At 39.0% G+C, this 15,156-nt stretch overlaps 2 protein-coding genes across 2 annotated transcripts in view; both read right to left on the bottom strand.

Moving 5' to 3' along the window:
- The window catches only part of LOC135702868 (serine-rich adhesin for platelets-like), a 337,028-nt gene that overhangs the window by 261,803 nt on the left and 60,069 nt on the right, over positions 1–15,156 (bottom strand). The window lies entirely within an intron of this gene.
- LOC135702884 (tigger transposable element-derived protein 2-like) lies at positions 10,188–11,922 on the bottom strand. Its single transcript, XM_065223940.1, has 3 exons — positions 11,420–11,922; positions 11,340–11,357; positions 10,188–11,233 (listed from the first exon to the last, which is right to left on the bottom strand). The coding sequence occupies exons 1-3, from the start codon at positions 11,880–11,882 to the stop codon at positions 10,188–10,190; spliced, it is 1,527 nt and encodes a 508-aa protein (XP_065080012.1). The 5' UTR covers positions 11,883–11,922.

Here is a 15,156-nt window from a genome sequence, read left to right as displayed (position 1 = left end):
TCAATCAATGTTGCAGGTTTTCCACTAAATAAAGATCGCCCCTATTTTCAGATTTTTCATCATAAATCTACAGTAAAGCAGCTTCCCTCCAATCATCAGAATGGTGCAAATTTTACACCAGAAATTATTATTAAAATTTGTTTCTCTATTCAGCTAAAGGATGCAAAATTAAGACCAAAAATTTTCCGAAAAGCTTGCCCATCCTTTCACCAGAACGGTGCAGATTTTCCACCAGAAATTTTCAATGTAGCTTAATTTTAAATACAGCTTGTGCCTTCATTTACCATACCAGTGCAAGTTTTCCACCAGAAATATTTTGTTCATTTCATTTATCAGAGCGATGCAAATTTAGCACCAGAAACTTTCAATAAAGCATTCTACTCCAATTTTTCACCAGAACGGTGCACCAAAATTTGTCAGTGAAGTTTGTTTCACCATGCACCTTTGTGGTTCAATTTTCTGGCTATGCCTCTTCATGCAAATTTTCCAGCATAAATTTTCAATGAAGGTTGCATTCAACAGAACGATGCAAATTATGCACCAGAAAAATGAATAACGCAGTGTTGCGAATTTTCCATCAGAAATTTTCAGTTAAATGTTAAACATTTGCGCCTTCAATGTCGGTTTTTTCACTATAATGTCTTTAAAAGTGTTTTTGCATAAAATAAGGCGCAAAGACTAGTGATAGTTTTTAGTTCGAAACTCCACCACAGGCGGCGCTGCAAAATCTAACTTTTTACATTTACAAGATAGGTAAGTTGGGTCTTCAGCAAAGTTGTAGATAATTTTACTACAACAATCTTTGCTGAACATACAAATACTTTGTATTTCTTAGTTTTTGAGATACGTAGCGTTTAATATGACTATTCAACAAAATTTAATTTTTTTCAGTTTTTATAACATATTTAAATAACTATAGGTTTGTAGAAGACTATAATGTTCTACAAATATTTGTATTTTATTACAATACAAAACTTTGTTCAAGACGTTCAAAAAGTATCGATTACATAGACTGAGTTATTCACAAATTTAGTAAAAAAAATTTACATATTTTGTGCCCTCACAGACAAAAATCCGGCAAAATCCGGCAGGTGAATCTTGAAAAGGATGGAAGCTTGTTCAAAAGTGATCTCAAATTCCATTGAAACATTTGTCCCTTTTAGTATGCTCGTTGATTGTTTTGTATTTTTAAAAGGTCGTTCCGTAGTTCAGTGACAGCGCGCATTTGTCAAAGACTGAATCAAAGTACGCTTAGTGATAATATACCAAAGTTTGGTCACACATTGACCGGTTTTGCAGCATTAAACGCATATTACTTAGAAAATAATCCTTTTATAGTGAAATGAAGGTTATTATTTCAACATTTCCGTAGCAGATCCCAAAAGTGAGAAAAGCATGTCTTTCAACAATGAAGGTAAGTACAACCATGTAGTTAATAAGGTATTCAGTGTTATTTTTCAATTCATGATATAATATGTTTGTGACAATTTCAAAAATAGTTTAAATTAAAAGTTATGAAATAAAATTTCAGTTGAAATCGACAGGCGAAAGTTTTTTAAACTGTGGAAAGCATTTAAGGGAAACGACATTGATAAATCAAACGTTGTGTCGAGAGAAGAACATAATCAATGCCGTAACAGTCAAAAACTTCTCTGGACACAAGTGGCAGCTGAAGTCAACCATTTTGTGAAAGCGACATACAAATATTAAAAAAAAAACTGTGGGAAACCCACAACCGGACTATGCTTGAAAGCAGTCGTGGTTATTTCGATAGCCCCTTCGAATTAGCACAGAAAGTTGTTGATCGTTTCCCTTGTACTTCTGGATCTTCCCGTCGTGGAAGAAAATCTTTGGCGTTCGAGGAAAGCAGCGAAGTTGTTAAGAGACGCAAGACGTCTGCAATGCGGTCTAACTACCCAACAGATGAACTTGCATTTGCAACCCAAATGAAATTACGTGAGGATGGTAAAGAAGATGCAGCGTTCATTGTAAAACAGCCAACGCAAACAACTCCGACAAGAGCCATGAAAATGGGTTCGGCTATGCAATCATCCAAAAATGGCTTTGTACCCTATTCGGAGACGGAAGCTCTTGCGTTAACATTGGATCTTAATTTATCGAAAGACCAATACGAAAAGCTTCGTAATGGAGCTCTGGCTCGGAATGTGCCTTTGTATCCGTTCTACTACAAAGTGCTGCAAGCTAAATAAAAAGTGCTGTTATCCCAATACAGGGTTAGTAGTTTCGGAAACGTCTGCAGAAGTGAAACTAAAGGATCTCTTGGAGCACACGGAAATGAGGATTGATGATGCAAATGCGTGCATGCTGGAAAAGTTTAGAGATGACGAATTGGAGAAAATGACGATTAAGTGGGGATTTGATGGCACAACTGGATTAAGTGAACACAAGCAAGCACTTGGCGATGACGACGGAACTAAATCCGATGCAAATATGTTGGTTACATCCATTGTGCCGATCAAATGGGAACATTTTCTGATCCTCTCATCAGCAGCCTTAGAGCATCTCGAGACAAGCCAATTAATGACCTCTGTAGCGATGCGAAATACATGCTTGATGTGGAATAGAAAGATCAAAATGTTTTTGATAACAATATTGCGTAACCTCTGTTTATATTTTTGGAATATTTATATAAACATAAATACATACAATGATGTATAACGTAATACGTTAAATCATTTATTTGTAATATAATAATAGCTAACTCAAAATTATATATTACTTTCAAGTAGACTACTGTGATTTATGATTATGGCAATTACTCTGATGTCCGTGGTCAAGACCTTTTTGAAATGCAAAATAATCAACGAGGATACTAAAAGGGACAAATGTTTTAATGGAATTTGAGATCACTTTTAAACAAGCTTTCATCCTATTCAAGATTCACCTGCCGGATTTTGCCAGATTTTTGTCTGAGAGAGCACAAAATATGTAAAAAAAATTACTAAATTTGTAAATAACTCAGCCTGTGTAATCGATACCTTTTGGACGCCTTGAACAAAGTTTTGTATTGTAATAAAATACAAATATTTGTAGAACATTATAGCCTTCAAAAACCTTAAAGTTTTTTAAATATGTTATAAAAACTGAAAAAAATTAAATTTTGTTGAACTGTCATATTAAACGCTACGTATCTCAAAAACTAAGAAATATAGAGGATTTGTGTGTTCAGCAAAGATTTTTGTAGTAAAATTATCTACAGTTTTGCTGAAGATACCACATACCTATCTTGTAAATGTAAAAAGTTAGATTTTGCAGCGCCGCCTGTGGTGGAGTTTCGAACTAAAAACTATCACTAGTCTTTGCGCCTTATTTTATACAAAAACACTTTTAAAGAGACCATAGTGAAAAAACCGACATTGAAGGCGCAAATAAAAAAGTTCGTGATATTGAGCATTCAAACCACTGTGCTATGGTGAAAACATAGTGCACCATAATTAAAAAAAAAAGACACTTCCTAAAAATAAGTCTTGCTGAGCGAAAACAAAAATCACGCAGTAAACCCACCGTGGGATTTGGCATACTACTGCGAGTACATCCTTCAAATCAGTAGCAAAGAAGCGCCATTGCCGTCGTTGTCGATTTGTGGAGATTGCTATCGCCTCGGAAATGATCCATTGCACCGTCAGTCCTCTCCGTTCACGAATGGAATGGCACCGGCAGCAGTAAGAATGAGGTGTTGAAGTCCAAAATTGTAATTATCGACCATCAGCTAGAAAGACGTGGTGCAGTTCACATTGATGGAGCTTTGTGATCGCGAGCATGGAATTGATTCCCATGACTGACTTGACTGACTGGCTGGTGTTACAATTCGAGGGGCGTTTGCTCTACGGGTGTCAATACGAAAAATTTGTTTATGTTTCCCTGGACCGCTTGGATTGGGGTTTAGTAATTTTGAGTGGAACAAATGGAATGAACGTCGAATCCGTCGAAGGGTTTGTTACATCAGATTAGGCTGTTGCAGCAGCAGCAGCAATGATAATAATCGTAAATATTTTCTTTCGGAGAAATTAATGTAACCGCAGGGAGTAGTGTTGAGAAAGTTGTACTAAGGTTGCTTGGGAACTGCAAAGCAATCAACCTCGATATTGGGCTGCTGGCGGAAATTTTAACACCTGTCGCTTTCACAAACAATAATTAAGAAATGTTTTCACACATCTTAAATTTACATAGTGATAAATGCTACTGGCTATCTATTAACAGTCCGGTGGGGTAGTGCACCCAAATCCAATTAGCGATCAACCAGCTAGCATAACCAACCAAAATTACTCCATCGCACCAAACGAATCCGAATCCAATCAAGCGGATAATTTGTCAATTACCCACCATTAGCATACAAGCCCTACTGATCACCACTTTTCAATCAATTAGTTAAACCGGGAACAGCTCATTTTCAGTACCCAACGACCGAAATTGTACACCACCCAGTCAATAATCGACCGTACAGGAGCTCTTTATCGGTCCATGACCGCGTGTAGCGAAAGCCACTTGTTACAGACATCCTCCTGTATTTTGGATTGGCATTTCAACATTCCAGATGGCTGATTGACTTTGATCAGTCTCGATTGATTAACTAGCACAACGGCGACGATGACGACGGGCGGGCGGTATGCATTTGAAAGTTCAGAGAAATTGTCCCAATTCCGGATTCAGGACTGGAATGATGGATCAAAATATGCACACGCGGTTGGAATCGTCTGAAGGTGGGTTGAATGTTCGCCATGGCGGCATCTAAAATTGCTTGCTAATAGAGGATAATTCACGTAATTCCGATAATCACCCAAAGCGTATGTAACAGATGCTCGAAAAGAGGTGTGTCTGTGTCTGTGGAGCACCAACCGTCGACGTGGGAGTCAATCTTTGAGCTTGGATTGGATTCGAATTTTGGATGGTGAAATGAGAACTGACTGAACAGCAGCTCAGAAGCCTGTGCAAATGAGGATCGTTTTATGTTTTATTGTGCTTAGCCAATGAAACAGAGAGTAAATTAACGTAATTTTTTAGAAACAATACCATTTCATAGTTGGATTACTCAATCGTTACTACTTTAGACGAGTGGTGGTTGTTAGCATGTTCGGACGTAATATATAAATGCTAATTATTTGGATGACCTTCTGCCGAATTGAAAGTTGAGTAATAAGTCCGTTCAAGATCAGCACCAAACAAAGACGCTCAGACATCGAGTTGAGAACACAACACACGTGGAAGACAAAGTAGTATAACCGTGTTCTCATAACATAGAACGAACTGGTTAAAAAATCACTGTTAACATGGAAATGAGAATACTCACATTCAGATAACATGTTTATTCCTGTATCACGAAGACCGCACGTTACAACTCCCTAGTTTGAACATGGTATAATACGCTAAATTAACATATTATTTTACAATCAAATGATCTCAAACTAAGAAACGATTGTTTGTATATTGCTGTGTAAATTGTTTGAATCCTATTGTACATTTCAAAATTTTACAAACCAGGCAATCATGACATAAATATCAAATATAAATAACGATGAACAGTGACATTAACCAGTTACAACATCTACAAAAATACAGTCACTATGTGCCAATACAATAGCTACGCATCAAGCCGCTGATTCCGGTCAAAGATGATACAACACAAAGAATAATTGCTTGAGAGAGTTTTCCAAATAAAAAGCTATCACTCTACTTGAAACGTCTGTTTCTTTAGAGCAATCAAGTACTTTGTTCTCATAGCTCATTGCACCTAATTTGATGTTCTGTATACATCCAGCTCAACCCAAACAGAAAATTGGCTCTAATCGTCAACAGCACAATTCTCAGTAAAAACGAACATCAGTCGAAATCGGTGTGAAAAACTCCATCCCCAATCATCATCATCATCATCATCTTCATCATCACCGCCATCATCATTACCCTGCGTGCCAGGAGGGTGTTAATTCGCAAATTCTATTATAAACTGCAAACACCGTTATGATGATGGAAAATTACCCCACCAAGCACCTCCCAAATATTGCCGAAGAATTCCAGCACGGCTCGTATCAAGTGACAAGAAGATTACCTCCGCCGTTCAATCCCAATCCAACCGGAAACTAATTTCGAAAATTGAGCTCTCGCCCTCTCTTCCCTAACCCATTCTGCCATCAAACAAAAACATACCAGGCAATAATCGTTAGAACAGCCAGAGAAAACAGCATAATACATCAAGTCAATCACTTCCTTAGGGAAAAAAAGAAAGAAATACGATAGCGAATGGCAGCATCAAACATTGGCAACATAAACACTGCCTGTCGTCGTCGTCGTCGTCATCCAGAGGCAATGCAATTCATTCGGCTCAAAGCAATTCAATTTTCAGGAAAGCATTGCCAGAACAAGGCATAACAAGGCTATTTTTAGAATCGAGAGTTCAACAGTAGCTCCTCGTTGCTGCAAAATGCCTTCCTCCCCTTGAGATGCAGGATGCAGTGGATGAGAAGCGGTGATTCACACTCTGCGAGTCAGTTATTGCTCTCTAGGTGAGGATACATTGCACTCGGTCTCAACTCATTAGTGTATGCAGATAGTACTGAATACTGAATGAAGTCATATTTACTAGAAGTTTTAGCAACACTCATAAATCTCACAATCGCTGAGGTCACTCAGACAACCAGAAAAAGCATAACAATGCACAGATAGAATCGTACATTAATTATATAATCGAGAAATTGTGGGGGGACCTTCTAATTTAAGAAAATGAGTCAATAAATTTAAGATGTTTTGGGCCTACAATCAATAAAACTCTATTTTCTCGAGGTTCTAGAAAATTCTGGTCGGATATCTGATACCGGAAAAAATATCGAAAAGTGAAATTTAGTTAGTAAAACACTGCTACTAACTAACATCTCTACGCTATGGCTGAAGCGAATCGAACGCGATAAGTTCCATTTAGTTTTTATTAGTTTACCATAGAAGCCTATTGAATTTAAACCCGATCGTACATTTGGTTCCGGAGAGATAACCAAAACCCATATTGATTTTCCGGGGAGGTGTATAGAACCTTTGTTACCCAGGACAAGCTCGTTTTGAACATTATCTGGAGAAAAATTAGGCCCTAGTTTTGTTTTTATTTGTCTCGATTTCAGTTCCTTCCGGTCCTGGGCACTTCAAATAACTACCATAGACATAGGACCTAAAGGCTGACTAAAAGCAAATTGGTACGCACAAAAAGACCTGTGATGCGTGATTCAATAAGTGTGAAAAGTCCATTAATGGTTGCTTTACAGTACTTTTATTAAAAACTTCAAAGTTACAGCATTAGATGGTTTGATTTCTCCAGTTTCAACGAAATCTCGAACCTTCCTCTTGATGGAGCCCATCAGCGGCCGCACAGTGGACACGGGCATTTCTTCCATTTTCCCGGGAATCAGCGCATTTCTTCCATTTTCCCGCATTTGCTGGATGTCCTTGATCGCCCCCGCTGCTTCGTCGAAGTCGCTGCGTTGAAATTGCCCAGTATTTTTCGATTGGTCGAAATTCCGGGTAATTCGGAGGATTCATTAGCTTGGGGACAAAATCGATCTTGTTGGCAACATACCACTCCAGAACCACCTTGGAGTAGTGGCAGCTGGTCAAATCAGGCCAAAAGATGGCTTTGCCCCTATGCTTGCGTATGAACACACTTTTTCAGGCATTCTTCGATGTAAACTTGAGATGTCATCGTCAAGGATGTGACGAATGGTTCCGGTTTCAGGCTACAACTGCAAATCGCTTGCCAAATCATGGCCTTCTTCGCGAACTTGTCACAAACACGAACTTCAATCTTCCCGACACATCCCCACGGGAAGACCGGGAAGCTGCTTAAAATCGAGTTTGACGTATGTTTCGCCATCGATCAATGCGCCATCGTCAAAACACGGTCGTACACACCAAACTTCTTAAATTATTTTCGGTACTTTTTTTTGCTGAACTTAGTCTGTAAAATACAATTTTTACCGATTGTTCTGTAAAATACTGTGTTTTACCGGTTTTCAGCATTTAAAAGTGACGAATTTCTGTAATTTACAGAAAATTACCGTAAAATGTAAATAAAATTACGGATTGAACCTGTAAATGGCTGCAATTCCGTAATACTGTAAAAAACTAAAAAGTACCGAACGATTTGTAAATTACGTGCTGTCAAACTTATTTTTTGCCCACCTTTTTAAAGTTGGTTATGACTCGTTTCTCCGGTGTTATAAAGTGCGCAATTGGAAAGTGTTTGAAAAATGAGTAAATACTCCAAAAAATTTAAGCTCTCGATGGAGGAACAGAAGATCTTTTTCGTTAGTAAGTAAAATTAAAACTATTTTAACTATTATTATTATTTTTATCATTAATTTCGATTATATTTTTTAGATGGTTCTCGAGATGAATGAAGATCCCATCATGTGTTTTTCCTACGGTCAGCTCGGGCACCACCGCCATCACCATCCATGCGCTATCAGCATTTGTGTTCCCTGCAGAAGTGAAGAGATGCATCGGGAAAATGCATCCACCGAATTCAGAGAATGAAGGAATATGAACTCTGGGTACCTTCATGTTCCAAATCACAATGCTGTTAACAGCTTTCCGAAACAGACGGATAATGCATGCATATTAAAAACATTGTAGTTAATAACATTCGTAGAAAAAAAATAAACCAAATAACCTATTTATCTTATTGTTAACTTCAAATTTGAAAAAAAGAAAGAATAATCCATGCATGCATAAAAAATGCAGTAACAAAACAATCGGTAATTTTTACCGAACAAATTTTAGATCGACCGGTAAACATTTTACAGCATTTTCGGTAAAAATTTACAGAGCGGTATCGTTAAATTTTGACAGCTCAGCTGAATATAAATTTACTGAATGTACTGTAAAACATAAAAATTACCGAATCGATTACCGAATGTTCAGCTGTTCCATATTCGGTAAAAAATTACAATGTTCTGTAAAAAAATCTTAGTGTGTACAAGAGCCTTGCACGTTTTTTGGCCACAGAATTCTGCTTCATGTGCCGGTTCGGATGTGTACTGGCTTTGTACGACTTGTATTGTTCCCTGGCAAGGATGTTCCGCACCGTTTTAAAGTTGGCCTTGTACCTTCTGGCCACACCTCAGAACGAAAGACCGGGATTGGCTTTAATGCACCTCAACATCAAACTGGTTCCAGTTTTTTCGTAGATCCGCTGATTCCTTTCCACGCTCAGGGTTTACTGGTAGGTTTTGAGCACTCGACAAGCTTTTGTTTTTGGCATCTTCAGCACTTTAGCCATTTTGGAACTGAACCATTTGATGTTATTTCTGAACGCGATCGACTACTTTGATCAAACTTGCAACAGTTCGACAGTGAGCATGCATAAGGGCGTATACGCGATGATCGATTCTCTTCATCGATTCTTTCTTTGCATTGCTGCAGCTAAGCGAAACAATTTTCCAGAATTTGTTCGATGCAGAGTTGTAACATGTTGTATTGGCTATCAAAAGCAACAACAAACGCACCGAGAAACGTCAAATCTAGTGAGTTATTAACAAAAGAGAAAATCGACTAAGAGAATCGATCATCGCGTTTACGGCCTTATGCATGCTCACTGTCGAGTTGTTCTCTATAGAAGCGTAAATAAACCACTGTCGACGATTTTCGATTTCCAACACTAGCGGCGTGCTAGCGGCGTGCGAGGGACGTACCAAGTTACTTTTAGTCGGCCTTTATTCCAAAATCAATCGTGATTTCTAGATTAACATTTCAATAGGTCCTACCTGTATTGATCGATTCTCTTTGTTAATCACTCAGCTGTAAAAGCCTGTTGTATTTGACGATTTGGATGCTGGATAGGAAGCTCCTCAAACTATAGTGGCAAAAATAGCGCCAAATCTGATTTCAGAGCAGTGGTTATCGAAGGAGAAAGTCTAAATAAATCTATAACTGCAGATTACGGTACAGTGGAAGTTCGCTAATTGGGGGTTTTCTGGTTGGGGCGCTTTTTAATTGGGGGTTCGCTAATTGGGGCGCGACCCAATTAAAAAGCAGTCATCCGTCAAAATCTGATGTCAAAATCATGCTGACGTTTTGATGTCATATTTTTTGGGGGGTCTTTCAATAATTGATAAAAAATAACGAAAAACAAAATATTTTTTGTAAAAAATCAATTTAATTCATAAAACAAGCAAATTAAAACAAAACAGTTACAGATTGCGTCTCTTCCACTCTGCTTCCAGCAATTCAGTTCGCAGGGTTTTCAGTTTCAAAGTCTGAGCGGGATTGTTCTGTACGAATTGGATAACGTTATCAAGCGACTTCATCGCGGTTGGAAAATCGATGTCTTCGGGTTCTTCGTTTTCAGTAGCAAGGGCACTTCCGTTCAAAGCCTCCGGGGTGGTATCCAACCATTCTTCCTCCGTGAAAGTTAAATCGTCTGCTTTATTCAAAACTGCGCTGACTATTTCTCCGTCTCTGAACACTTCGCTGGTTATTGAAACTGTTGTACCATTGGAATCTACTACTCGATCCTCAAGCCAAAGCTGGATTTGCTCGTCGGCTGTGTTTGTTCCGGCTATGCCATCAATTGATGCTACAAGGGACTTGAAATCAGCAAAAAGATCCTCCGCCTGTTCAGACATGCTCCATTCACAACCTGGAAACTCATCGAACAACTTTTTCCAGGAATTTTCAATGGTAGCCTGACTGATTTCGTCCCAAGCTTCAGCAATCCAATCAATACTCTGTCGTAAGGACACATTTTTCAGCCGTTGTTCCAAGGGCAAATCTTCGTTTTCCAAAACAAGCTTAAGCATCAGCTTCCGTTTGTACCTGGTTTTGATTGCGTTGATCACCGACTGATCCATCGGCTGGCATTCTGCTGTCACATTTGGTGGAAGGTACATCACTTGAATTAATCCATCATCACTCTTCAAATCATCGCATCCATCGTAGTGAGCAGTACAGTTATCCAGAACCAAAAGCGCTGACGGTTCCAAATCGTGCTCAGCAGAGAACTTCCGGACAGCGGGAATGAACTCGTCATAAAACCAGGTACGGAACAACTGACGTGTCATCCAAGCTTTTTTGGAATTGTAGTAGGATACCGGTAATGGTTGCTGAAAGCCGCGAGGAAATCCACGGGGGTTCTCGGCTACCCCAATGAACATCAGTTTCATTTTGAGAGAACCATCCATGTTCGAGCACGACATGAATGTGAATCGGGTTTTGTTGAGCTTTCGTCCCGAAGCGACTGTCTCGTCCCATAATGCGATAGTGCGTGATGCCATCAGCTTGGGGAAAAGTGCTGATTCATCTGCATTAAAAATTTGACCTTTTGTCACATTCATTTCCAATACTTTCTTCATGAGCACTTCCTTGAATTTAAGGTACGCTTCTTTATCCGCGAAAGCTTTCTCTCCTGCCACCACCAAAACACGTAATCCGAAACGCTGTTTAAAACGGCGCACCCAGCCATCCGAAATAAAAAAAGTAAGATCCAGATAAACACCAAGATCTTGAAAGCATTGGAACAGTTGTTCTGCTTTGGCCTTGATCACATCCAATGTGACAATAATATTAGCCTCACGTTGTTGCAAAACCCATAGGTAAAGCGCTTCCTCCAGTAAGGGAAAATTCTGCTCCTTCATCGTTTTTCGATTTTCCACGCCATGTTCTCTGAATTTTTCTAGTTTCATCCGAATTGACTCCTTATTTTTCAAAAATCGACCGACCGAGGATGCTCCGACACCAAACCTTTTGCCTAATATTTCGTGGGAACCGTTTCCTGCTTCAAATTCCTCGATTATTCTCACCTTCTGAGCCAAGGTAAGCGTAGTGTGCTTCCGTTTCACGACTTGCTTATTATCCACTCCGGAACTGGAAGCTGATACTCCTTCCATTGTGAAAGCTGAACAAATTTCAGGAGGATAATTGCTACAACATTACAAACAACGTATGAATGCACGAATATTTACCAGCGCCGGAAATAACTCAACAAAATATTCAATCGATTCACTCAATTTACACTCACGCAAGACAAAAACTAAGTAGCTGCTCACAGCATCAGTTAAGCAGACGAAAGACTGAAAACCAAAACAAACGAGTCAAGCGCCCCCCGGTCAACTTTGACACTTGTCGACACCCCCCAATTAAAGAGCCTAAATTTATAAAGAGGCGAAATGTCAAAATTGGAACAATCGATTGTCTGTCAAAGTCATAGGAAAAGTCATTCCAATCGAGCAGAAGACCTGTCAAATGGATAAGATGTCGTCTCTTTATAAATTCAGGCTCTTTACCCCCAATTAGCGAATGCCATTCGATAATTGGGGTGCAGTCGTGCCCCGATTAGCGAACGGCTACATCAAAAACAAAGAGAGGTGAATTTTTGATAGGCCACCCTCCAGTTCGATTCATATCCCCGAAACATGACCCTGTGTAAAAATTGGCAAAGATTAATTAACATTTAGAGGTCGTGCCAATAATATGAAAAATGAGTAGGGATTTATATGGAAGAATTAAAAAAAAATACTAATATCGGTCTAACTTTGGTTTTACTTGTCCAAATGATGAAAATATTTAATATATTGTTGTATAGAAATCCGAAGCAAGACGCACATACAACGCACTACAACAACAGGCTTGTTGATCATTGTCACGACAACCACATTATTTTGTTTTTTTTATATTACAATTTTTTAACTTTTAAGAGCGGAATTTTTTTTTAAAGAACGCCGTCGGGTAACACATTTTGAAGATATCAATATTTTAAACAAACCCGGGACGGGACTTGACAATCGAACTTATCACTCTTCTGAATGTTTTTGAAGAATGCCCTTCAAAAAATTGTGCGGGGTGTTTGACAGAGTTGACCAATTATGCCAGGAATGAAAAATTTGTTTTTTTCAATTTTTAGTTGGATTTTATTTGGAGTTTCTACCGCAGTTTAGCAGCTTGTACATCATTTATGCTCAACACAATGAACAAAACCATAAACAAACAACAATATCCATTGCTTAAAACACGCAGTGCACACAATTTTTCAACTTTTCCTTCGCAAATATAAACAATTAACAACGCCATTGACGTCAACATCGATTCCGGCATCACTGCCAGCCAGATTGATGCGATCCCCCTTTTTATTCCACGATTGCTACTGTCAAATCAACCAATCAGAAACTGGCTCAGATTTGACAGCAAATTGGCTCGAAATCGTTACCCGATTGTCAAGTCCCGTCCCAGAAACAAACCACTGCTATCGGTCTAACCGATGAACGGGAGTTTATTTCATTCATTCATGACGTCAGCTTGCAAGCATCCTATAGACGAGTGCACGGATGGATTTGAGCTCATTCACTCGAGAAAAGTGGCACACGCTGCGGACAATGTTTACGAATCATGAACACTAAATGTTCATGAATAATTAATGATTAACATTCAGTGTTCATGATTAGTAATCATAGCCCGCAGCTTGTTTTCTCGAGTGAGTGAGCACAAATCCATCCGTGCACTCGTCTATAGGCTATCAATGTAGCATGCGCTTGGGTTAAACCCTAAATAAATAAATATACCCTAAATAAATACGAAATGTAGGTTCTAGAGTGAGCTCAAGAGGAAGGGTCAGTTTATTAATGCTGCAACTCACACAAAACAAACTACAGAAGTCTATTCATCATCCTCTATAGACGGTCTCCAGCAATGATCCCGACTTGTTCCAGCCGCTGATAGACTGTTGCTTTTCACATAACGACAGGCTAGGTTTCTGGTGTACCTTTGAGGACATTATAATACCCTAAAATACAGGACTTTTACTATTCTATGAACACAATACAAACAAATTTCGCATACCCGCCACTTCCCGCGTCATCCTCAATCCGATTTATCCTTGCGATTTCAAACCAAAACATTCCAGGTGTCATGACCGGCACAATTGGCACACCTGTGGCACACATGCGGTACACTTTCAAAAAAGATGACCCAATATTGGTGTGCGGGGTGACCTACCTCTTTACAAAATCACTGATAAAATGATTTACTACCAGGGGCGGGATGCACTGTGAAATCTGCCTACTGATTATCCATCCACGATATGTAAATAGGTAACACGCAGTGAATTTGCAATTTTTTTCCATTCTCCCGTTTGTTAAATGGTTATACGAGTGTGACGTACAACGCCGTCATTCATTTAAACAGCCGAAGAACGAAAAGGACGACAAATTCACTGGGCCAGTTAAGCGAGGTAGGCGACGATTGCTTTTATTTGACAGTCACCTCCCCCCCCCCCCCTTTTACTACAGCCACTATTTTTTTCTCACTAGAAGTAATTTGAAGTTGATGTGGAAGTCCTCTGTTGCCAAGTGAACATAAAGAGAATATTTCGAAAACCGTGATGGGAGTTCAATTTTTTTTTCTCTTGGCGCGACTCATGATACACCGACTCTCGCCTAATCATAACAAGTAAGTGTGAGTAGGACAAACGGAATACGGAACCAAAAAAGGGAAAAACTAACATCTCCTCTAGGAGACAGACAGAGAAAGTTGATTAAACGTAAAAAAGACTCATCCGTTTGGATTGAAGTTGCAAAACGCATCGCGTTCGATCAAATTTGACTGACTACTCGGAAAACAAAACATAGGTATTGAACATTTTTCAAGATTACTTAAAATCTGTGTTTCTCTGTAGGAAAAGTGAAACATCGGTAGTTTTGAACCTTTCGTCTGTGAATCGGTAGGCATCCCGAAAATCGGTAGGACTACCGATAAATCGGTAGGTATGGCCACCCTGCCTATTGGAATCCCATATGCCATAATGGGAACACACCATAAAAGGAACGTATAGCCATAACTGGTACATCTTCGCTTTGGTTTCAAGTTACTCTGTCTGCTGGTATCCGCTAGTGGCTTCTAATGCTAGTTCTTATGCAATTCAGCGATAGGTTTCGTTGCTATCGCTTGCTAATTCATCTTAGTGTACGAGGATAGAGAATCGACTATGTCGAGATAGAACAGTGGTTTGGGCGTTTGGCAAGAATCTTGGCTTACAGCGAGCTTACGAAAGTTGTTTACGTCCCAGTAATCGATAGCTAACAAAAATAATTCATTACATTGTATGAATAACTCTCTTCCCTGTTAGTATTTTTAGTTTTATGGCAAACTGATTACAAACTAGCTTTACCC

This window comes from Ochlerotatus camptorhynchus, unplaced genomic scaffold (genome assembly GCF_037179485.1).
Source record: "Ochlerotatus camptorhynchus isolate MF236.1 unplaced genomic scaffold, CSIRO-AGI_Acam_v1.1 ptg000202l, whole genome shotgun sequence".
NCBI classification, from domain to species: Eukaryota; Metazoa; Arthropoda; class Insecta; order Diptera; family Culicidae; genus Ochlerotatus; species Ochlerotatus camptorhynchus.
This window is presented reverse-complemented; position numbering and strand designations above follow the sequence as displayed.